General features: G+C 40.7%; 1 protein-coding gene across 4 annotated transcripts in view; it reads right to left on the bottom strand.

Moving 5' to 3' along the window:
* galnt2 (UDP-N-acetyl-alpha-D-galactosamine:polypeptide N-acetylgalactosaminyltransferase 2) overlaps nucleotides 1-23,765 on the bottom strand; it is a 64,933-nt gene that overhangs the window by 780 nt on the left and 40,388 nt on the right. Inside the window, exons 2-15 of one of the 4 annotated variants that reach the window (XM_080303218.1) lie at nucleotides 23,454-23,541; nucleotides 22,761-22,787; nucleotides 17,608-17,761; nucleotides 14,955-15,053; nucleotides 14,805-14,872; nucleotides 14,644-14,709; nucleotides 14,378-14,499; nucleotides 10,598-10,685; nucleotides 9,391-9,478; nucleotides 9,151-9,254; nucleotides 7,245-7,371; nucleotides 3,584-3,676; nucleotides 2,714-2,797; nucleotides 1,504-1,657 (exon numbers count right to left, since the gene is read on the bottom strand). In XM_080303218.1, the coding sequence (XP_080159344.1) occupies nucleotides 1,504-1,657; nucleotides 2,714-2,797; nucleotides 3,584-3,676; nucleotides 7,245-7,371; nucleotides 9,151-9,254; nucleotides 9,391-9,478; nucleotides 10,598-10,685; nucleotides 14,378-14,499; nucleotides 14,644-14,709; nucleotides 14,805-14,872; nucleotides 14,955-15,053; nucleotides 17,608-17,761; nucleotides 22,761-22,787; nucleotides 23,454-23,541 (1,362 nt within the window). The remainder of the gene's footprint in view (nucleotides 1-1,503; nucleotides 1,658-2,713; nucleotides 2,798-3,583; nucleotides 3,677-7,244; nucleotides 7,372-9,150; nucleotides 9,255-9,390; nucleotides 9,479-10,597; nucleotides 10,686-14,377; nucleotides 14,500-14,643; nucleotides 14,710-14,804; nucleotides 14,873-14,954; nucleotides 15,054-17,607; nucleotides 17,762-22,760; nucleotides 22,788-23,453; nucleotides 23,542-23,765) is intronic. The other 3 variants (XM_026170872.2, XM_080303224.1, XM_026170883.2) reach the window with 3 other exon arrangements.

Here is a 23,765-nt window from a genome sequence, read left to right as displayed (position 1 = left end):
GATACACGTAAAATATTAGTACACGTAAAGCATGCTGGGATGTTCTCAGCAAGGCTTTATCTAATAACACGTCTTTTATATCAAGTAATGATCATGTTTTCCTCTTATTTACACAGGAAAAATAACAAAAATGTATTTTGCAAAATGGGCACCATGGGCAGCATCGTGATAGAGAGAATCTGGAGCTCCCTGTGGAAATCTCACAAGCAGGACTCTGATTGCTCTGAGAACACAGTGCCCATGTTAAAGCCACATTAAGGCCATTAAATAAACCCAGCAGGTAAAGCTTGGTGGCTGAGAAAATCTCTGTATATTTTAAATAAATTTTAGAAAGTATACAAACCCATAATAATAACAACAATAATAATTGGCCGTTAGTTTAGTAAAGAGACTGCCTGGTATGAGTGTGAATAAAATGGAGACATTATTTGTGGTACTTCACTTCTGTTGTGTCTCTTTGAGAATGGCTAGAACGGATTGAATGACATCACAGCGAATGACTTGTTTGCAGTTTTCATTATGTGGGATTAAAAATCAATAACCAAGTTTTTCAGTTTTCCACTTCCGCTTGGTGATAAAATTGCATTTTAAAATTCTCCCCAGTCTCTCATACCCCCCAAAATCCAAGGTTGTTCATTTTGCCCTCCCAGCACTGCAGCTGTTACTGACTACATTCACAATTTTGTTTGTTTTTTGCCCCTGGTAGAAATAAAAATAAATAAATTCATTCATTCATTTACTATTCATTCTAAAAAATGAATAGTAAAAACAAAGTACACCCTCTTCCAATTCTAACGTTTTTCATATAAGAGGATAATAAAGCACCATGTTTGCTTTTTGCCAAATGTGGCCCTGTGAATTACAGCAAAGCGTCTCCTCTTCTGTCTCGTCTTCTAAAGGATGTTGCACAACCATTAATATTTCACGGTTTGACCTTGGGAATATTGGTACATGTCCTGAACATTTTCCACTTGTGAGCAGATATGTTTCTTAGCTGTATTTGCTGTATTTATGAAGCAACACTGGAAACAGTAAAGACCTGCAAATCCACGAGGGTAAAACAAGACACGTAAATCCAAAAAAAGCCAGCGATCGCTGACTCGAAGCGACAGCAGTTTTCTTCTCTACACCTGTCATTCTATTTCAGGATTCAACTATTTGAGAAACTGCTGACAGAAACACTCCCCACAAACTTACACACACAGACATAGTGTGTATCCTCCTCAAGGTACTCCAAGAGCTGTACATTTCCTCTAAGAACAATGTTAAAATGCTGTTATGCACTACTCTATATTTAAGTTAAAGTTTCAATAGATCTGCTCTACTCTTGTCTTAACAACCTCGTGTTTAAACATCTTTGTCCTTTTGATTACAATACATTTACTTTAAGTATGGCACTGTGACCTTAAATACGTAAATCCTTTATCATACCCCCTGTGCTTTCACCATATGTACACCACTTGCCACTCACGAGTCTCTAAGGTTAGGATTTTACAAGCTGACCTGGGTGTCCCCTCGCCGTAACACTACCTGGTTACCCCCTGCATTGTGACATTCATAGACGCCGACCACACCATCAGCAAAGTGACCCAAGGTGTCCAGACAGTTTCCTCCCTGCTGCAGGGCTCCGAAAGCAATGTCCTGGTGATCTGGGACCCTGAACACACACACGAAAAAGTGTTAGTGAAGCGTGTATTCAGTTTTTCAAGCTGTTAAAAAGCCAAACAAAGAAAGCGTACAGGCCGAGATACAGCAAGAGAGGAAAATAGTCAATTTTCTTCTGACAAAACAGGACAATGGGGCTTTAATGTTTCTGTAAAAGTTAAATTATTCAAATTAGAAGCATTAAAAAGGTGCAATTTTAATGTTCTTCCCCCTGTGAAAACATAAAAGCAAGAAGTATGCCTGAGATTTAATGTGGTTTTTATGCTTTTAAAGATTGTTTCACTGTGCAGTGATACACCATGCCCCAGGCTCATGCTAAATTTGAATACGCTCTCTGAAAGTCCCACTCTGACCAGTTGCACATGTGCATTTCACAGATATGCAGAAAGCCCATGAACCTATCAGCAGTAGTTCTACTTTATTATCCTGAGACATGTGATGGAGAAGATTTGGTCCAAACAACCTGAACTGTTCCAGTGTGCGATGGTGATTCTGGTGTGTTAAAAATAAGGGTTTTTTTGGTAATCCTCAAAAAAATCTTTGTTTCTCACCAACGCTGCTCAACAGATTTAGATGTAAGCAACTTTGTACTTACTTAAAAGTACATTCAAGCTCAAGGTTTGCCTATCTGACAACCTGGAAGAGTACCAGAGTCTGTGACAGCGGTCATAACTTGACCTTCAGGCAAAATGTAGCAAAAACGCTGGGAGTGGTGCAATCTAGCAGTCAGATTTAAATCAGAGGTGCTCTCTGCTGAACTTGTGGACTCATTCACATCAGCCACTAATTGCGAACCTGAGAACCTTGTGAAAATGTAATAATGACCTTGAATCATAACTCCTGGTTGGGCATTAGCGTCACTGCAGTCTCATTTGTGTATAAAACATCCCGCCACACATTAGCACAAAGTCATATTTCAAACTTCTGGCTGAGGAGTGGTCTCCTAACAATTTGGTAAATGCAATTTAGTTTTGATTATACAACATTACATGTCATGCAGTGTAACACTGGCTCCATCATATTGCACAGACTGCCCTCATTTTCTTACCTCAGCTCAGGGTAGACATTCTCCAGGTACCATTTGAACGGCTTACAGTTTAATCTCTTCTTCATCTCCAAACGACTCTGGATACTGAGGGAGAGGAAGGAGATGGAGGAAGAGAATTAAAGGGTTGAATCAGCTGTGGTTTCATGTTTAAATTATACGCCTCGTCAGTCGCTTTGTAAGGGGAGAGAGTGGAGGCTCGGGGCATGTCTGAGTCTAGATCCTTTGGGGAAAATATAACTGTTTGGACTGACACTAGAGGGGAGATGCCAAGTCTGTTCCCACAAGGTCACATAATAAGCATATATAGTGCTGTCTAGCTACTCTGGTTGAATGCGAAAGTGCTTATTGCTGTGTAGACTTCTGGATGTGTGGCATAAAGCAGAAGGAAACTAGTATAAGGGTGAAAAGCATTCCTTAACACACTTACAGTACTTACTTTGTCCTGCTGGTGGCATAAAACTAAGAGGATCACAAAGTCAGCAGGTGTCACCCCCTAAAGAACATGAATGTCAATCCATTCAGCAGCTGTAGGTATTTTTTTTTAATGGCGGATGACTGACGCTGTCACTACGCTTGAAACAATCCTACGCCAACCTTTTTAAGGAGCGTTGTCATCCCTTTAGGGCATAAATAACAGCAGCGTTTCCGGTATTGTAAATCAGCCACTGACTTTTTGTCCTCTTCTGAGCTACATTAACATCCTCACTTAAGTATAAAAGGGAAAAATTACACCTTTTATGGCTTACATTCTGCTAATTGGCAGTACAATTATAATTATTATGTCCATTCAAGTGGCTGCCTTTGTAATTTTATGATCCAGCTCCATTATTATGTTCAACTCCCACAGGGCTAATACTTCATAGTACTTACTTCCCATAGGGGACATTTCTTGCTGAGGGGACAGCGGCATAGTAGAAGTTTTTATACTCGTCCATCCACACCTCTGCTGCTCTCCTTGTGTTCCTGATGGATGGGTGAGAAGAAGAAAATGCACAAAGGCGAGGGAGACAATGGGTGAGGATAAGACCGAGAGTCGGTGAGGATTTAAAAAAAAAAAAAAAGACAGAAAGGTATGTGGCACACTGCACGACTCCTGAATGGACGTGTCTGTTTGGTGGTTGTGACACACTCACTGCCTGCTCATACACCCCCCGACAGCCATCAGAGGGCACAGTTATCCTGGCTGTACAAATGTGAATGTGTGTTTATTTTCCCTGTTATTGCAGCCGTTGGTCAACAGCGTGTGCATGCTGCCAAACAAAGTGTTGACGTGTGACATTTGACAATTTGTCAGATTTTTATTTTTCGAGTGATGTAACGGACTTCTGACAGACTACGTGTCGGCTGGAGTCAATAAAATACAACTCAATCTTTGCAGTCCAGAGCAGCTCAAAGTATGACACTAACAGTCCTTCCTTAGACCGAATCAAGACAAGAGAAAGAGTGCAATGATGATTATAGCAACGGGGGGTAACACTGAGACCTTAGTAGCTTCTGTTGCTCTCCCAGTTTGCAAACCTCAGTACTGGAACCAGTTTATATCGGCCTCACTGTTTATGGATTGCACAAACACTATTTTTGCAATCCAGTTTCTTAGGAACAGATATGCTCCTCTGGTTCATGCAGTGTCTCATAAAGTAGGATAACATAGTGAGAAAGTTAAACAAGCACTCCAATTACTATTTTTGTGAATTTTCAGGCAATTATTTCACAGTTCAGACTTAAAAATAGGGTTAAAATTGCTAGCAGGGTTAATTATAACCAATAACTGCAGTACAATCAGCTTCATTATGTTTACCTGTGAATCCCTAAAGTGTAAATGCTTTGACCAAATTATAGGGAAACTAAGTGCCTCTTTATGTGATGCCAAAAGCAAAAGTTATGACGCGCTTGCCGGAAGCCTTTCATATTCTGCAGAAATTCTCTATAACCCATGAGTTGCGCAGTTTTAAATAGCGAGCAGTGGTTTTGTCTTAGTGAGGCTCACATATTTCTAGACATTTCCAAACTCGGCTTCCACTTACTGGAAGAGAAGCTTCAAGAAAACAACTCTTCTAACATCTGAAGGTTACCAGCGACCGTGGTGACACTAGATGCCCTATCATTATTACGGTATTTTAAGGGTTTATTTTGATGTGCAGTCTCTTTGTCTTGCAGGATTTTTTTACTCTCATGCACCTGCATCCCAAAAATACAGACACCACACACTGCAAACTTTATTTAGGTCCACAGGGGCTTTTTGTCACATAGCAAGCTGCTGCTGCCACAACACGCCTATTATAACTCTGCTGTGAAATGCTGCTCCCTGAAGAACAATTACAATGTCATCCAGGCAGACAAAACAGGTGCCGTCTCCGAGGTCCCCAGAGTCACTGCAGCAGCCACAGGGATGCTGTCTGGGACTTGATTCAGGCTGAAGGGCAAGGCGCTGCCTCAGAGCACAGATGAAGCTGCTCTGCTCTGTAATAGAGAACTCCACTGCACCCACTGATTAATAAGTGATGTCTTCGATTGTTAGGAATGGTTGTGCAACTAATATGAGACTGTGTTCAGTGTTATGAAACTGATGAAAACATTAGCAGTCCACCGGTGGTGTCTAATCTTTGACACTGTTTGAATAAATGTTGGTTTAATGTTGAATTTCATCCACAGTTTTTTCCCCTCTAAGGGTTCTACCGAGCTATGAATTAAATCTCTTCAGGTATTTGTATGTAACTAACTGATAAGAAATGAGGGGCTGAAGTCAACTAATAGCCCCGACTCAAAAATAGGAGCTACTGCAGAATAGGCACCACATGTCACCCTGACATGCTCTTTATTTCTTGCTCCCCTTTAAAAATATTAATCACAGCCAATACCAGAGTAACCACAGTCATTTCAAGCTCCTTGTTATCTGTTTGTTTATCCTCCCACATGTTTACCAATCGAGAGACTGAAGGTTTGTTGGGCTCATTACCAAGGGTGGTTACTCATGGTTTCAAGAGACAGATCCATATCTGCCCATGTATCACATTCTCCACTACTCGTGTTCAATGTTTATGGTGCCGCATATATCTCAGCTCTAAAGGGCAGCACATGGAAAAAACAGATTTTCTTCACTTTTAGTTTTTATTTTTTTTTTATTTTTGAAGGAAATATTCATGAACTTGTTTAATTGATGGTACTTTGTTTTAATTACTCAACACGGACATCTGAGCTTTGGCTTGCAGAGACTATTTGACGGTACCCTAACCTTATAAATATGAGGAGCTAACATTATAACTGTATATTAGGCTATAATATATATTAGTATATTGCTTTTAAGCAAATAAGTACATTACTGAAATTCAAAGTGCTTTAAAAAGAAAATCCAGTATAAATATTGAAAAACCATCATCAAAATGGAAAGGAAGAGCTTAAACTGCTTCTATGGTAAAAAGTATCATAAAATGACAAGGTTTTTCTGAGACTGCTAGGTCACTTAAACATCAGCTGATTGACTGTATTAGCTGTCAGTGAACCGCAGATTTAAAACAAACAAACAAAAAAGTCTTCCTAACCCTGTTAAAGTTGGAACACGCTCAGCTAGTCCTTTTCTGTGCGGTTGTTCTGCTGCACAGAAAAGTGTAAATCAAAAATCTTCAGTTTCAAGCTAAACAGCAAACTCATCTGCTGATGAAAATCACGTGACAAGACAAAAAGGCCCCGGAGGATCCAGTAAATGAACCTTGTGGTGGGAATGTTTTCTCAAAGGCTGTTTCCACATTAAATTTAGTGAGTGAAATTTGAACCTCAGGATAAACATCCTCAGTATTTGGTCTTGAAATGTCACTACAGTTGAGTCAAACTGTCTCCAAACTTTAACTGACTCTTAGAAATGAAGAGTGGGTTGTGTTAGAGCAGGTCACCATTTGACAGAAAGGTCAGGGGTTCAATCATCGTCTTCTCCGGTCTGCATGTTTTAAGTGCCCTTGGGCAAAATTCTGTAAACATAATTGCTCCCTATGCATGTGCGTGATCAATAAAAGCAATATGGCTTGTACTGTAAAAGTGCTTTGAGTGGTCATTAAGACTAGAAAAGCATTATATATAAAGGACAGTCCATTTAGCCTCCACATTTCTTGTGATTTACAGTGAAACTACTTAAATAGAGATTTTCCCTCCCATATTTTATGTAAGGAGAAAACAAGTTTTTTTATATATGCTCAGCAGCAATAATAATAAATAAATAGAATGAATTCAAGTACTGCTATTATCCAAAGCTCTTTGCATTTGATTACCCATTCACATACTGATGATATGGAAGGCTGGGCCTAACCTCAGAATGCATTTGGGCTTTGGTGTGTTTTTGGATATGACAAATAGAGAACTGTGTGGCTTCACCTTCTGAGCTAAAGTCACCAAATAAACCCAAATGCATTAACTGTAGTGTCATTATGGAGATGCACAGGCTGCAACATGGGGAATTTTGATGAACTATGTGATGCGTGTAACCTGACTGGTTAAATGAGTGTTCGGTCCTCTTGTATGTGTGTGTCTGCATGTGTGTCACCTTGCAAACACAGTGCCACTGCCACCCGGGAAGGTATAAGGATGCTGCTTTCTGAAGACGTGGCCAACTCTGCTGCAGGGGATGATCTCCAGACTGCCGCCACATTGCCACACACGAAATGAGATCTCTAAAAACACAGACAGACACGCAGGCGGAAAAAATGAATAAAAACAGGTAAGTTAATTACTACAAGCCAAGAAAAAGTAGTTAAGTTAATCCACATCTGCATATCATGAATGTTTGGAGTGTGTTGACATTGTTAGATTTGCTCTCCAGCATTTGAATGAGCGTTCTTTAAATGAGCACAGCAATGTCTGAACTGTCAATCCAGTTCTGATTCATTGGACCGCCTCGAGAGGAGCCTGAATCACTCCGTCAGCTGTTTATTCTTACCGATTTCCCAAGTGCATTCAGACAAAAGCAAAAGGGAGACACAGCTGCTATTATATCATTGTACTGTTTGCAAATGAGCTCTATTGTGCACACTCTGCACTGACTCTAAACATTATTACACTGCCACTGTAATTTCCTAAGATCAACTGTACTAAGGAAGACATCTTTTACCTAGATATGACAACCAAATTACTGAAGGATTTTCTATTATCTCGTTGTTGGCATGGGCACCCAGATGATCTCATGAGTTGATCACAGTGTGAGGCAAATCCACGTTGCTGCTTTAGCACCAGATCTCACAGGGGAGTGGAGATTTTATAACTGGGCAGGAATTTGTGGTTTTCTGAGCCAAAAGTGCAGCATTTATGAGGGAAAGAGATTACAGTTGCAAGCTCATTTAAGTCTTAAAGATATAGTTCAACATTTTGGAGAGACATGTATTAGGTTTTCTGCAGAGAATGAGATCAGAGGTTTGATACAATTATCACAGTTACATGTCAAGTATAACGATGCAGCCAGTAATCACGTAGCTTATCATTGAGAGTACAAACAACAGGAAACAGCAAACCCAGCTCTATCCAAAGCTCACAAAATCCTCCATTGTTTGTTTAGCCAAATCACTGTCCGGCATATAAGGATGTGCAAACATAACGTCAACAAAACAGCAAAAAAATTGACTGCCTGTTGGATGCATAGAATCAGCAGACTCAGTAAACCGGTTCTTGATGTGTTTATGGCTTCAATTACTAATTTCAAGTCTTTTTAAACATAAAATTACAAAAACAAAAAGTAAATAAATCAGGCTATGTTTTAGTGCAAGGTTATTTCGTTATTTAAAGTCGCTACTGAATGATCAGATGACAGCAGCAAAATGCTTGGCTTGAGCTTTAAAAGAAAAAGAAAAAGGGACTTCAATTTATTTGTCATCACTGAGTTTCATTGAGAAATATAGCTGGGTGTCATCTGCATAGAAATGAAAGTGTATGGAGGGCAGTTCTAATAATATTACCTAAGGGAAGCATGTATACGGTAAAAAGGACCGGCCCCAACACGGAACCCTGTGGAACACCGTGGCTAACTTTAATGTGTAAAGAAGACAAAAACATTTAAATGCACAAATTTGGTTTGATATGATTCAAACCAATGCAGCACATGCCCTTGAATGCAAACAGACTGCTCTAGTCTCTGTATTAAAAGTTTATAACATTTTATACATTTATCATTTCATAATGATATAACATCATTATACTCAATGGACATATAGGACTGTGCTATTAAACCTGCTCAAAGAAAGTGAATGAGTGTATTTTCCAAAACACTCATTAAAACCTTAAAAGCCTGGAGACAAAACGGGAAACCCAGGACATGCCTGCGACTTCACTTGACTTTCCACTTTTAATACCTGTGTTTTATGCAATTTTTGATTCTTTCACTAATCAAGACTTTCTATTCTTGCGACATCCATTAGACACTTTCTTCAGTCTACCATGAGCTTCTAAATTGCACCACTCACCGAGATTTTCCCCTCCCCATACATCCATCATCATGTCATACTTTCCCAGCTGCTCAAAGTACTCTTTATCCATGACAAAGAGGCCACCTGCTATCATTGGTGTCCTGGAGGGGCAGAAAAAAACCAAAAAAATACAAGAAACAAGAAAATTGAGAAGGCATTGGTAAAAATTGAGTAGATTAATACTCTGTTAGTTGCATATGATACAACCTGTAACTTTTGAAAGTGTGTTTGTCTTACTTTATAGGAGCGATCGGGTTGCCTTGTCTGGCTCGTCTCTGCTCCAGAGTCATGTAGTCCCATTTAAACACCAAATTCCAGTCAAAGCCTGCCAACATAAACACACAGACAAAAAAACACTGCACAATTACGACCATTAGCTGGGATTAAGTAGCAGTCTGGTTGTATAATTGGATTTGGCAGGTTCATATTAGATGACTGGGTAAATCAGCAGTTGCCTGACTTCAAAGGCAACTGCTGTAACTGTTTAAGTGTTAGCAGAGAGAGTTAAACTAGTGTAACTGGCATGTATCTGTTCTACAATACACTGCAATCAGCACAGCCAGTACACCACTTTGGCTTTTACATTAATATCCCTCACAGACCCACACAAAAAAGAGAAATGTTGCAATGCAAGTGCCAACACTTGCTAATCCAGCCAAATTAAGAATGCGACTGCACGGCAGTTTCACATTCAGAACATTAAATTTTTTATTATGTGAAGTCGTTAATTAATTATTAATATAAAAAAGAGTGGGGGGTTTTTAAGCTATGAGTAGTTCTTCCATTTCCAGTGTGCATTGCACCGTATGTAAGCTATATCCATCAGCATCACAGTGGACAAAAAAAGGATATTTAATGCGTAAAATTACATATATGACACCAATTATTTAATTAACTTGAATTCATTAATGTCCTTTCTGGATATCATCTACTGGAGTTATACTCAAGAAGGCACATGCCCAAAACAGTTGGATTGGACATTAAACTGTCTTTAACCCACCAGCTCTCCAGTACAAAGTAGGCGTGATGTTCCATTCAGCCTATGTCAGAATAAAAGAAGGAACTGTCTAAAAGATTTATGATGAACAAGCGGGGGATCATGTGTGCTGCCTCATGAGATAATAAGATAATATCTGCAATACTTTGAAGAGGAGGCACTGTTCAGTGAACATTTCCTGGTGAGAAACAGTTTGAAATATACCATGTTCCTCAGGAGGCCTCGCCTTAAGTATGAGAAATACCTGGAGAGAACAGTTTATGAACTACAGCACTGGATGGCAAAACACCTGGTCTTAATGCGGCTGTGAGATAACAACGTCAATTCATTGTAAATGAAAAGCATTAAAAAGCAAATCCTCTAAAACCGTAATAAATGCAAAGCCTCGCTGTCAAGCTCGACTGACTAGACTACACAGGAGTCGAGTGTGTCTTTTGTGTACTTTACCTCCTTTCAGATCGGCAGAGGCGCCGACATATTGAAAGTTGTCCATGTTGATGACATCAATGATGGGAGAAACTACTCGTGTCTTATCCTGAGAAGGAAACACGGAGACAGTAATTAAACAAAGCCACTTCAAGGACGGATGCAGGTTTGGAATATCATCAATAAATATTTACTACAAGTTAATTAAAAAGGACAAAATTATGCAGACCTACAAAGGACTCAGAGCACTTAACTGTGTTTGCGAAATTTTAGAGCGTAAGTAAATATTCCCATCTGCAAGCTTATTTTATGTTCTATATTTAGTTTACTGCCACGTTTATGACGTAAAACTGAACGTTAATCAGCCATTTCCTACCAACACCAAAACAAACCCAAGCTTTAAAAATCACAGAGCCACATCACCCGGCAGAAGAAAGGATTACTCAAGCGGCCCGAATGACGAAAACAGAAACAGCTTGCAGATATTGGGGAGTTCATTTGTTTGAGCCTGAGACATTTTTATAAGACAAGGTTTCACAGTGTATGGTGGGATTCATTATTTAGAGAAGCAGCTAAAGCAAAAGAAAAACAAAGTGAATTACTCTGACAGCGCAGCGTTTCAGACTTGGCTCCAGGCATTTATTAACGAGGGAACAACAAAACAGCACATTCGGGAGGATCAAATGCAGAATCAGACTGTTTTAAGTCAACTCAGATACATTTTTAAAGAACAACAGTGTCCCATTTCAGATTAAGATTACAGTCAATCATGAAGCTCCTTTTTGAAGTCTTTATTTTAAAAAAAGGCTTCGCTCTAAATATCACCAGACTGTATCTGTAAGAGAGCTCGGTTTGCGTTTATAAAGTTTTTCCTTTAATGGAAATAAAAATCAAATTGCCAGCCCCAAAAGATAAAAGATCTTGTCACCCATCAAGATCTGCATGTCTCACACTGTCAGGTTTAGCTGTGATAATGGGCTTTTATAATGAAAACAGGCCCAACATTCCTGTGTGAATGAAATGTAGTCATGCGCTCCTTGTTTCTCACATGAATGTTAACAAGACACTGACTGATTATAAGCTCAGAGGTGCTGCTTTGTAGCCAACCCCAGCCTCCGTGTAAAGGATTAGATGGAAAAAAACATGAATTGCATCAATTTTATGCGTATTTTACTGGGATACACTGGTCAGGGAAATTATCAGGTCAACCTTGCTATTTTGGGAATGGATCCACTTTTGTCTCCAGAGCTGCTTTAATTTCTCGTGGCACAGATTCGACAGGGTGCTGGACATTGCTCAAAGATTTTATTCCACACTGACATGACAGCATCACAGTTTTTCAACTGCATTTCCATGATGGGAATCTCCACTGTTAGGTTTTGTATTGTTGATTGTCATTTATGCTTAGAAATATTTAACCATATATGCTTAGAGGTGTATAATCAATTGTGTAGTGATAGGATGTGTGATCTTTAGCAGGCTACAAAGGCTTGGTGTGGAATGCACACCTACATCCTGGGAGTATGGGAAGAGGTCGTACCTTGTCTTATTGTGTTATGGTAGGATTAACGTAGCTATATCTGTCTTAGTCTAAGTGCCTTTTGGTTTGATGAACTGTTGGATTTCCAGACCAGCAGGTTTAGGGAAGTTATTTATGGGGTCACACTCTGACCACACACACACACACACACACACACACACACACACACACACACACACACACACACACACACACACACACACGCAAGGTACTCTTTGTGTGTATGTAGACGTCATATGTTAATGAACCTATGCATATTCATGTAACCTCAATAAAAGAGCAGTGTTACGGGAGAACGGACGAGAGCAACTGGGGTCAGGCGAAGGAACGGCGTTTGTCCGGTTCTCTCCCGTGCACGAGAAACATGAAGAACTTCGTGTCTTGCTTGCTGTGTAATTATATTGCCTTCAACGTTCCAGCGAATAGGTTCAAGCTACAAACCTATCATCCACAATATATCCTAAAGTTGCTCTATTTGAATAAAAATCTGGGGATTGTTGAGGCCCACTGAGAACTTGTGAACTGTGGTCATAAGGGGTCAGCACCAATACTTAGACAAGCCATGGTGTCCAAACAATGCTCAGTTGGTAGTAAAAGGTCCAAAACTCTGCCATTACACTACCACCAGCCTAAACTGTTGATACAAGGCAGAATGGATCCATCCTTTGACCAGATTTTGACTCCAACATCTGAATGTTGCAACATTTTTCCAATCTTCTATTTTCCAATTTTAGTGAGCCCGTCTGAACTGTAGCCTCAGTTTCCTGCTCTCAGCTGACAGGAGTGGCACCCAGTGCGGTCTTTTGCTTGGTGTAGCCCATCTGCTTCAAGGCAAATGTGTTGTTCAGAGATGCTTTTTTGCATATCTTGGTTGTTACAAGCGGTTATTTGAGTTACTGTAGTTTTGGGCCATTCCCTATAAACCCTAGAGATGGCTCTGTTGTTAAATCCCAGTAGATTAGTAGTTTATGAGATACTTAGGCCACTCCCCCTGGCATCAACTACCACGCTACATTCAACGTTGAAAGTTAGCGGGTTGTCTTGACTGTATCTACAAACCTAAATCCACTGAGCTGCTGCCATGTGATTGGCTAAATGGATATTTTCAATGAGTTGTAGGTAAGACGAGTACCTAATAATAAAGTGACTGTGAGTGTTCGGAAACTTTCCCCCTAAAAGATTTATTTTGTTTCCAGCGTTTTTGTTATTTTTAAATGAGCATTTTGTAGTTTTTTGGCCGTTTTCTTTTTAGATCAAACTATGGTATCATCATTTAAACCATTTATGAGCACAATTACAACATGTGAACTGTTTTTCACTTATCAATGGTATATGGACTGATTATTATAGATTGTATTTGAGCGCTCAAAGCACTTTAAACAACATGCTCCTTTCACACACATTCATACAAGCATTTTTGTCTACACTAAATAGTGTCTAACAATTACACGGTGATACTTTGGCATGCAGACTGGAGCAGCCAAAAACCAAACCGCTACATATCTACGATATTTTCCCCCACTCTGACTAAAGATAACAGGTCAGTGCACAAGAAATTGGGCTGAATCCAGTGTAGTGTTTACACGTGTCAATCAATGCACAGTGACATAACTGACTGCCTTTGTTTCCTTCTATTGGTCTATTAAATGGTTTACTCTGTCCCTCTGAAACCAATTAAAATTTCAACAGGTTTTCTGGGCATTTTCACTATGAATGAGTTGTTTATGTCACACTTTTGCTTTGGAATGGCTCCACAGTGTAGTGGCTTACACATTCTCCCAACAAGCAAAAGATACAAAGTTTGTATCTTTCCCGGGAGGAGAAACAAATCCCTTTTGGGTTGTGTCGGCAAGGCGTACAAACTTGTAGAGCAACACACCATGGTGACCCCTTTAGAATAAGGGATTAGTTGAAAGTAGCTTCTTTTTTTTATTATTCTGCTTTAGATTTTAAACCAATTAGAATCAAAAACAAGGCTATATGCAAACATAACTCAGTTAAAAGGGCACTTTTCATTTCAAGCTGTCGTATTAGAAGAAAGATGGCCAAAGTGCAACAATTTCACTGTCTGGCGAGATCTTCTTCAGAGCGTGCCCTGACTGATAAAACTGAAAATTCAATGCCAGTCTTTAAGAGGAAACCTCCCCCCATCTAATTTGTATCTTAACTATTGTTTTTCACTTGTTTGTTCACTGGGATATGTGCTCAAATGTATTATAATGATATTAAGATACGAAGTTGTACGCTGTGTGCGCGCGTACCTCAGCCACTCTTTCAAGCAGCGGCTCTAGCCAGTGGTCATTACATTCACAGTGAGAGTCCAGGAAGGTGAGGACTGGTGCTGTGGCAGCATCTGCACCACGAACTCTTGATCGCATCAAGCCTGAGGGAAGTTAAGAAAAGAAGTGTGATTAAAAACAACAGTCCTGCTGCCAGACTGAACACTTTCATCCCACATGGTGTGCAGCAGCACTGAGATTTCTTTCGGGCATAAAAGTTATGATAAAACCTTCTTCTTCTAAAGTACCTTCTCTGCGGTCATTTCTCAACACGCGTACTTTCTCAATCTTCCCCAGCAGCGCTCCATCCTCAGCTGGAACACACACAGACACACACAGAGCAGTGATGTTTATTTGTATTTTCACACTGATGATGCTAGCTTTGTTTGCGTGTGTTCACACAACTCACGATTATCACTGTAGTCATCAACCAGAATGATCTCTTTGACCAAGTGAGGTGGACTTTTCTTCAGGACACTAAACAGAGTGAGATCATATAAAAATACAGCACATCTGCCTCAGAATTTGAAAGTACACAAAGCTCAGTATACACGCCTACCTGACCACAGTCCGCAGCAGAGCAGAGCGAGCCTCATTGTGGAAGGTGATGACAACGCTGGAGGCCGGCAGGTCTGACTTCCACTGCTTATGTCTGCAACTGCACAAAAACAAGACAAAACCCCCCAAAGACATAAAAATTAGGGAAAAAAAGAGAAAAAAATGGTTAAAGTATGAATGCTTACATGCGTAGACAAACACGCCCACACACAAACAATCACGTCACCGAATGTGTGAGCCAAGCTGTGAGCTGGAACTGGTCAGTAAAGCGATTTTGAACACAATAAATACGATGGCGCACATAGTGACACTGACACACACACAGAGGATGCAATGACACACACTCTCATGGAGTAATGCTCTGCTGCAGCTGGGATTGACACTGGGTTTATCATACCGTGAGGCAAAAATCCCATGAGATGACGGGTGTGCCTGTGTATGCGTGTATTTGTGTGTGCGAGCATACCCAAAAAGACAAATCCTGCACCGAATTTAAAGTAAGGAACATGAGTGATAGGGCACTACATGAGAGGAGAGTGACAAGACAGAGAGGAGAAGGAGGAGGAGGAGGGAGCCGATAAGGGCATGAAGAAAACTTTCTATTCCATCTGTCACTTAACTACAGCCACTCTGTCAAACCTGGAGGTAAAAACCCAGAACAGATACGTTTTACAAGATCACGTGTGAAGGTGTGCCATTAGTATTGGCTGTCACACTTGCATAGTTGCTGTATTCGTGTTCATTTCTACTGGGGGAAAAAAGCATCAGAGATTCAAGTCATTTTGATCCTGCGTTGAAAACAACTAGGTGCTTTTGCTGAAACAAAAACAACTGGGCTATTTTTTCCTCCTGGAAATGTTTCACAATGATTGCTGCAGCACGCTCACAAATTACAAAGACATCGATACCAGATCAATAGGAGACACATCCTTGCTCTTTTTAGTAGGCTAATGGCTCCAACTGTCTACTTTTGACCAACATATAAGTAAGGCCAGGTGACTACTTTAACTATGGCAGCTGGACTAATCATTTAGACTATTATGGAGTAGGTCAGTAACATGTTTGGAATCATGTTCTTTTTATATAAATAACATCAAAAAAGTCTAATATCAACATATTTCAAGGTATTTCACAAGCAAAGTATGGAGGGGTCTTTAAAATTCTAGAAGATTATGAAAAATAAAACCACAGAGAATTTGAAGAACTTATGCACGGTAGATTGCAATTATCTATGGAGCAAAATAAAAGCTTGGTACTTGTCATGCCTATGACTTTCATGGCTTCAGGGAGCACTGGATGAAAACAAGCAATTCTGTAGTGGAAATATCTGCACGGCCTCGGGGACTCGAGCAAGAATCAGCATCACTGAATGCAGTTTCTCTCTGCATTAATAAAAACAACTTTAAACTCTCCCTTTGCAAAGAAATAAAACAGCGATCGGAGGAGCAACTGAGGCGGAGAGGAAAACTGGAGGCTATTTTCTGTACGATATGGAAAAAAGGACTTGTTTTGGAGCAACGTCTGTGGTCATGGAGATTTTCTGGGCTGACTTGCTCGTTTCAGCAAGACCATGGTAAACCACAACCTGCGCGTACTGCAGCGGCACAGCTCCACTGTAAGTGTTCACGTGATAAAGCCCGTAGTCTCGGTTTTTCACTCGCTCAAAGTATTTGGTGCATCATGAAATTTAAAAACCATAAGAAACCAAAACTGTTCCTCAGTTCTTACATGCTTACAGTGGTGTTTAAAGACAAGATGACGCTGCACCCTGTCACAACTTCACTGAAATGTGTTTAAAGGGAACAAATTGAATGAGAATATGCATTAATAAATATCTTAGTTTAAACACGTGATATGGAATGTTTGTATTAATCATTTAAACCCTATATCATACCAAATATAGAGGACTTAAACTTTCACCATGACGTTTTGTTTATGCTTGCTTTTTAAGAAGTTATTTGTTAGTATTGCTTAGTCCATGTGAGATATATCCAAGATAAAGAAGTCTCTACAAGTCCAGGAAATGGTGTTCCAAATATTTTGGATACTACATATATAAATCCCTTTTTCTGCTGCTGTATTAGAAAAAGTAAAAACTTGCTCTTTAATATTTCAACACTTCAGCGGTGCCTGTTCTCTAGGTGTAAGGCCTTTCTGCTGACATTTTTTCACACAATCCAGCGATTCTGTCTTTATTAACAAAAGGGTAGCACCAGAAGTTAGGACATGCAACCAGACTTATACAACGCTAATGGACTTTTCACTGCCAAAAAGGCCTGTTGAGCTGACTAAAACCTAATATTCTTCTAATAAAAGAATCCAAACGAAGTCATTTTATGATTTTGTTCTGTCCGTTACAACAAGCAGAACAATACGCAGCTTTTACAGCCTGTGGGTTTATTTTAGCACTAAGGCAGACAGTGTCTGCTCCACTGCTACTTCCTGGTTTCCACTGTAACCACAATAGCGAGAGTTCCTGAGAGATCTTATCCAGTCTGGGATCAATTAGTCAAATCAACGAATGTGATAAGACAGCATGTATTCGCAAAAAAAAAAACCCCCTTTCGATCACCCATGAAAAAGCAGAAGTTAAGAGGGATGTCATTGTGTTTCACATATTAGCTGTGTGTGTGTGCAGTGACACAGGTACGTACTGATCATGTCTCGTGTCTGGTACAGCTCTGTCCATTCGGAGTTTGTCACTTTCCACCTGGTTGAACTTGTTTCTGGCGTAGGGGTCTTGACCTGGCCGGACCACCGTGGCTCCAACATACAGATCCTGGTCAAAATCCTGCCAGCGCACCTTACCTGGATGGACACACACACACAAACACACACACATTAGGCACATCTCCAACCAGAGATATCCACAATAGATGCGCGGCACACACTGCTTCCCAGTCAGTTCTGTGACCACTTGACCAGGCTCATTCATTTGAAGGTGCCATTTCCTTCAAGGTCACCTTTTTGTGCACCAGCAGTGACTTGATTTTGGGTTTGATGTGGCCAAAAAGCAGCATGCAGCACGGGTCAGATTGTTTCTCTCAAATGTTTTCACTTCATGTGCCTCGGGACATTACAGCAGAACTTTGTGTTGACAGTCTGGCGCAAAAGCCACTGTGACTGTCCACGCTCCTACTTCAGCTGAAAACTACTCTTTGATCTCTCGGTCATAGCCAGAGACACAGCTCTCATCACAAGCAGCGCTTCTTCACAGGACATTTGGGTCATTTTGAAAGAGAAGTTGATGTTTGTATTGCCAGGGTGCAGCCTAAAGATAGCAACCCTAAAAGGAGCGCAGGTGTGTGCGTGAGAAGACAACATTCAAAAGGTAAAACTGGGTAAATTTAAATCAGGTTTGCTTTATGATTCTAACCTCAGATCTTTTTGTAAAAGCGCCGTCTATAATATGATGCTATAAACCCACAAAAGTGGTATATTAAATATTCAAATGCACTCCAAAAATATTAAAAACACTGGTGGTAAAAAACTGGTGAACCTAGGTTTTAATACGAAATATTTTCTCATGTGAATTTCTGGGAAATCACGTTAAATAAATACAGCACATCCAAAAATAAAAGCCACCACCAAACGCGATATTAAAACCTTCAACAAAGGCTGCAAATGCGTCTGACGAATGAATGGGATTACAGATCAGTGGGAATATGAAATGTAGGAGGCAGCCTGGCTGATGCAAGAATCCTTCACGACTGACAGCGAGGAAACCTGGCTGCTTCAAGCTGCTGCTTGACGAGGCAGCGACATGGCACTGAGGAAAGCTGACATGAAATTTATGCCGCCTGTATGCGAAAATACGCGGGAGACAACTCAGCCGACAGGGCGAGACTACTTTGGTAAAGCCAGGAAACACAAAAGAACATTTAATATGCACCGCAGACAGTCAGGGGGGGAGCACTTGTTAATTTGTTGCAGTTTAGAAACATGATTTATAAGATCAGTATAAATAAAAATATTTTTTTAGTGTTTTGTGTCGTGTCAGTTTGACCAAAATACTGAAACGCTGCAGAATAAACAGAGAAAGCCGTCACGTTTAGTTTCACAGTTTATCTCCGACTATTGAGACGCAGACACACACCAATAATAACGCAACTAATTAGCTGGGTGCAGCTGTCACGCTAACAACTCGAGCATGTGGCAGTGAGAGATTACGCCATCTCCCAGCATAGATGAGCGCGTGCATGGCAGAGAAGTTGAAGAGCGCGTGTGCGTCTGCGCGCGTCTCCTGTGGCAGCACGTGAACGTGGTTCGCGTGTCAATTAACCGAAACTCGCGACTATGATCCGCTCGCGACTGTGTAACGGTGCCTCGGAGACGCGTGCGTCAGAGTGTGTGATGTCCTTGCTGATATCTGTGTTTAGTGGCAGCGAGTAAGCGATGTGGTGAAATGAATGTTAAACCCGGGGTTGATTACTCCGCTTCCTTCAGCGGATTAACGCTCCGCTCTCTCCGGGTTTGCCCCGTTTTTCTGCTGTGTTCGCGATACCGCGAGGCCTCTTCGGCAGGTACATCTATGTGCGCTCAGCCTCTGTCATGCAGTACTGGTCAATGATGCGATCAGCTGGCTGAAATTATAGCTGTTTGAACAGCTTTCACTCTCACTCCGACTCTCGGTCGCTGAACTGTTTCAGCCCACAGCGGCTGACTGGTTGTTGTTTTTGTTTGTTGCCGCATTTTGTAGAAATCCCTCATCACGTTTCTAAGTGATGCTAACTGCCAAAAAGGATTCAAGCTCAGTGTCATTCCCCCAGTCTGTGCTGAACCATGAGCCCTCACTGCCTAGCAGACAGATCAGAGGGCACCAGTGCTCGATGTGTATTTAATGGATGCGTTTCAATTGAGATGCATCCTGATCCCACTGCCTGAACTCCAGCACCAATCTGTGCCACTGCTCCCGTGCACCAAGTGATGCATTCACGAACCTGCCACTTAGTCACTGTAGTCACTGAGAAGGATGTTGATTAATATGCAAAAGCTAAAAGATTCCCAAGTTATTGAGTTTGGCGTTACTGAAGCTGTGTTACTATTTTAGGCTTAAGTGGGGAAAAGACTGCTTCCCCATGTGCTACAAAACACTCCGTAGATTCATAGGACTGCGACTGCTGAAAATGCGCCCACATAGAGTCATTTATCAAGACTCACTACGGCACTTCATCTATAAATAAATGAATACTCTGACCAACACTGCCACTGTCTGCGTCTTATTCAGCAAATAGCTAGAAAGAAGTAGATAAATGGAAGGGCGTCAAATCTGAATTTTTATAACGCGTTTTCAGCAGATTTAGAAACTAAAATCGCAGCAGAGAATTGGATCGCTCCACTTGCAGGGACTGAGATTAACACACCACAGTTGGCTAAAGCTTGTGACAAGTTAAATCACTATAATAACAGAAATATGCGCTAAACACACAGACTGAAACAACTCTGTTGTTTCACTGGCACAAAGACTAAAACGTTTTGGGAAGAGGTCGAGGTGACGCGTGAGAAAATTTGTTCAGAAAGAAATTCCACTGGACTCTGAGCCGCTTCGACTCCTTTGCATCCACAAGAACATAAATATGAAAAGTAAACAAAGTGGCGTCAGCTAAAGTTCTAGCCAAAAATCTATAAAAGCATCATTTTAAATAACTACACTCAGCAGCCACTTTATTAGGCCCACCTAATCAGCAAATCACATGGCTGCAGTTCAATGAATTTAGGCATGTTGACATGGTCAAGGTGATTGGGGAAATAATTATTTGATCCCCTGCTGAATTTGTAAGTTTGCTCACAAAGAATTGAACCCCCCCCATCACATATCTGGCTAATCACACAAACAGGTGTCACCTTCTAACTGAACTTCTTACTGATAACGTTGTAGCCTGTTCCAGCCTCATTCACGTCTACAGTCCTGTCCCTCGACATCATCTGACAGCTCTTTAGTCTCACACATGGTGGTGGAGAAGTTGGACTGAAAGAAACTGATTTTGTAGACAGGTGTACTAGTTTAAATACTTTAACTTGTGTAATGCGTTTTTTTCCTGGTATTTTGTTTTTTAAATCTGTTTCAATTTAAAAAAAAAAAATAGAGATTGTTCATTTCCCTGGAAGTGAGCAAACTTACAAATTCAGCAGGGGATGAAATAATTATATACCCCACTGTGAGTCTGAATGTGGGATGGTTGTTGGTGGCAGACTTGAATACAGCAATATTTCCCAGCACTTTGGCGAATCGAAGCTATGAGGAATTAAGGGAGTTCTGAAGGCAAAGAGGGATCAGCCTGGTACTGACGAAGTAGCCGGCGAGCGCAAATAAATGTTTAGTACCAGACAAGACAAATGATGCCAAACGTTCACTAGAAAGAATAACACATACTGAGAGCTTTGAGGAGTTTTTTCTTCACTTTGTAAAGGATTCGGATCTGGAAGAGGGCCAGTGCAGGCTTGTTTTGACTTCTCTGAAAAAATTTTTTTCTTCTTGTTTCAGAGGATTTGGATGTGTTGAATGGAAGGAGCATGCTGTTGCTCCCTCCCCATCTTAGTCATTTTTTCCCCTTGTTTGAATAAAACATATTTTTGGCATGCTCAAACGGTAAAACGATAACAAAACGCTTAAAAACAACCATGAAAAATAACAAGGCGTCAGTGCAACAATGAAACATTTCTAACATACTCAGAGTGACACCGTTTAGTACATTTTATGCTTTAATTTTTTTTTAAAAATGAAGATCTGAGGTATCGCCTCACCTTTTTACTTTATAATGACTGTCTGAGTAGGATTAGATAGAAAACAAAACATAACCAGCACCCATCTTTGACGAACCCAAAGACTTACTTATTTACTCTGTTTTTATTAGTAAATCTTTTACTCTTCCACGTATCTCTTAGGCTCCATCTCCTTGTTCTCTTGCTTTCTCAACACTTTCCTTCTGTTTTCTTTCTGCTCTTCTTAAGTGTCCTTGTGTGCTCTGGGTGATGTTGTGATACGCTGTCATTGCTGAGTGTAATGTCACCCTGAAATTGAAATGCCCTCACTTCAACATTCAAATTGGATAGCATTGCTGGATCAGATAAGAGAGTGTGTGTTCAGCGTTCGCAGGTCACGGGCCTGTGAAGGAGGGGCGTTGGCTGCTTCTGCTGCTTTGAGTCAGCCTGACGATGGGTGCTGAATGAGAAATCAGATTCTCCTCCTGCTCTCCTCTTGGCTGCTGGACACTGAAACAATGTCTCTCAGAGTTTGGGTGGAGACGCATAGTTGGTTTGTGGGAAGATCGAAATTGGCTGCCTGGATTATTTTGGACAGGCAATCGGCTCCAACCTGTTTTTAAGTCTGAACCATACAGATGTGCGTATTTCATTGGGTTCCCTCGCTGTGGTTATTCAAACACGATAAGGTTAAGGATGTTCATGTTCTACTGGTAATAAAACAAACTATGCTGCTGTGTTACCGCGTTTTGAAAAAGGAAATGGTTTCGGTTGTGGGAACATGATGCGGAATACTCTCTGGATACATGAATGTGGTTTACAGTGACTGCAGTGCACATGCTCTGCAGCTGGTATGCATTTGTGTCGTGCCTTTTCCTAGAGTTCAGTCACAACTGCAAGCAATGAGAAAGCGAACTCCACAGATCCTGAAGGATCAAGAATAAAAGATAAATTTGACACACGTGTGCCTCAGACATGAATCGTTCCTGCCAGTTAAAGGGAACTACTACACTACTTTTACAGGACAGCAGATCTCGGGAGCACTACTGCAAATGTACCACTACGTTAGCTACAAGTTTAAGAAGTTAAGAAGAAGACAGCTTACCAGAGCTCTGAAGCTCCATTCCCATGTCTGCACAGGACAAATTAAGCGTTATTAGGACAACACAACCAATGGCTGTCAAGATGCATTGTGAGCAATAAACTGTATATAAAAGCTGCCAAGCCTGACAAGTTAAGTAAATGTGATTTTTTTTCTGACAATGTGTGCTTGCAAAGATAAGAAGAAGTCTACTTCTTGCATGATTTATTACCCTTGCAAACACTTTATTAACAAGTATGTCATCTCAATTGCTCATATCAAACCTTAATTATGTATGATTTTTTTTAAATTATGGCCTCATTTTAAGTAAATACAGACAGTAAGCCACAGCTTGCTTTTGGCTCCACTAATTTACAAGTCACTACTGTATAAGAGTGAGCATCCACAGTTTTTACAGTCAGATCCACTCCTCCTCCTGTGATGTGTGGTTTAAAAAACAAAAACAACAATATACTGAAAGCAGGACTCCACCCCCCAATAGCTGAGGCCACAGTGGCTACATCCAAAACTGATATATGGTGTGTGGTTTTAACAAGGAGAAACAGCATCTGGAATAAAAACAGATGTTTCTCAGCCTGTTGCATTGACTCTATTGAAGTTGTAGCACCTCAGAGGTTTGCTCTCTGAATGTCCCCATTTAGCCGTGTAACTGGGCCAGAGAGGTTGTGATATATGATTTGTGGGGACGTTTCCTACCTGGTGGCAGTGTCTCCGGGCCGTGGGCTTTGTCGTCAGAGTTGTGACCTTTGGTCCTACCGGACAAGTCCCTGGACACCCAGTCATCCTGAAAACATTAAGAAAGGCGGTTAGTCACAGTTCTCACACTGTGAGCTTGGGTACAAACAGCAAACAAACCTGAAGCAAGGCAAACAGAAGTGAGTTGAATGTATGAACATCTGATTTGTTTGTATTTGGAAGCGCTGTGAAGATTACAGAGAGAAATGTGCAAGGAAAGACAAAATAGGACCTCACAATGCAACGTAACATGCAGAATGGAAAGAGCTCATT

Source organism: Astatotilapia calliptera, chromosome 1 (genome assembly GCF_964374335.1).
Source record: "Astatotilapia calliptera chromosome 1, fAstCal68.1, whole genome shotgun sequence".
Classification (NCBI taxonomy): domain Eukaryota; kingdom Metazoa; phylum Chordata; class Actinopteri; order Cichliformes; family Cichlidae; genus Astatotilapia; species Astatotilapia calliptera.
The sequence above is the reverse complement of the archived record's forward strand: the minus strand, read 5'-3'. Positions and strand labels throughout refer to the sequence as shown.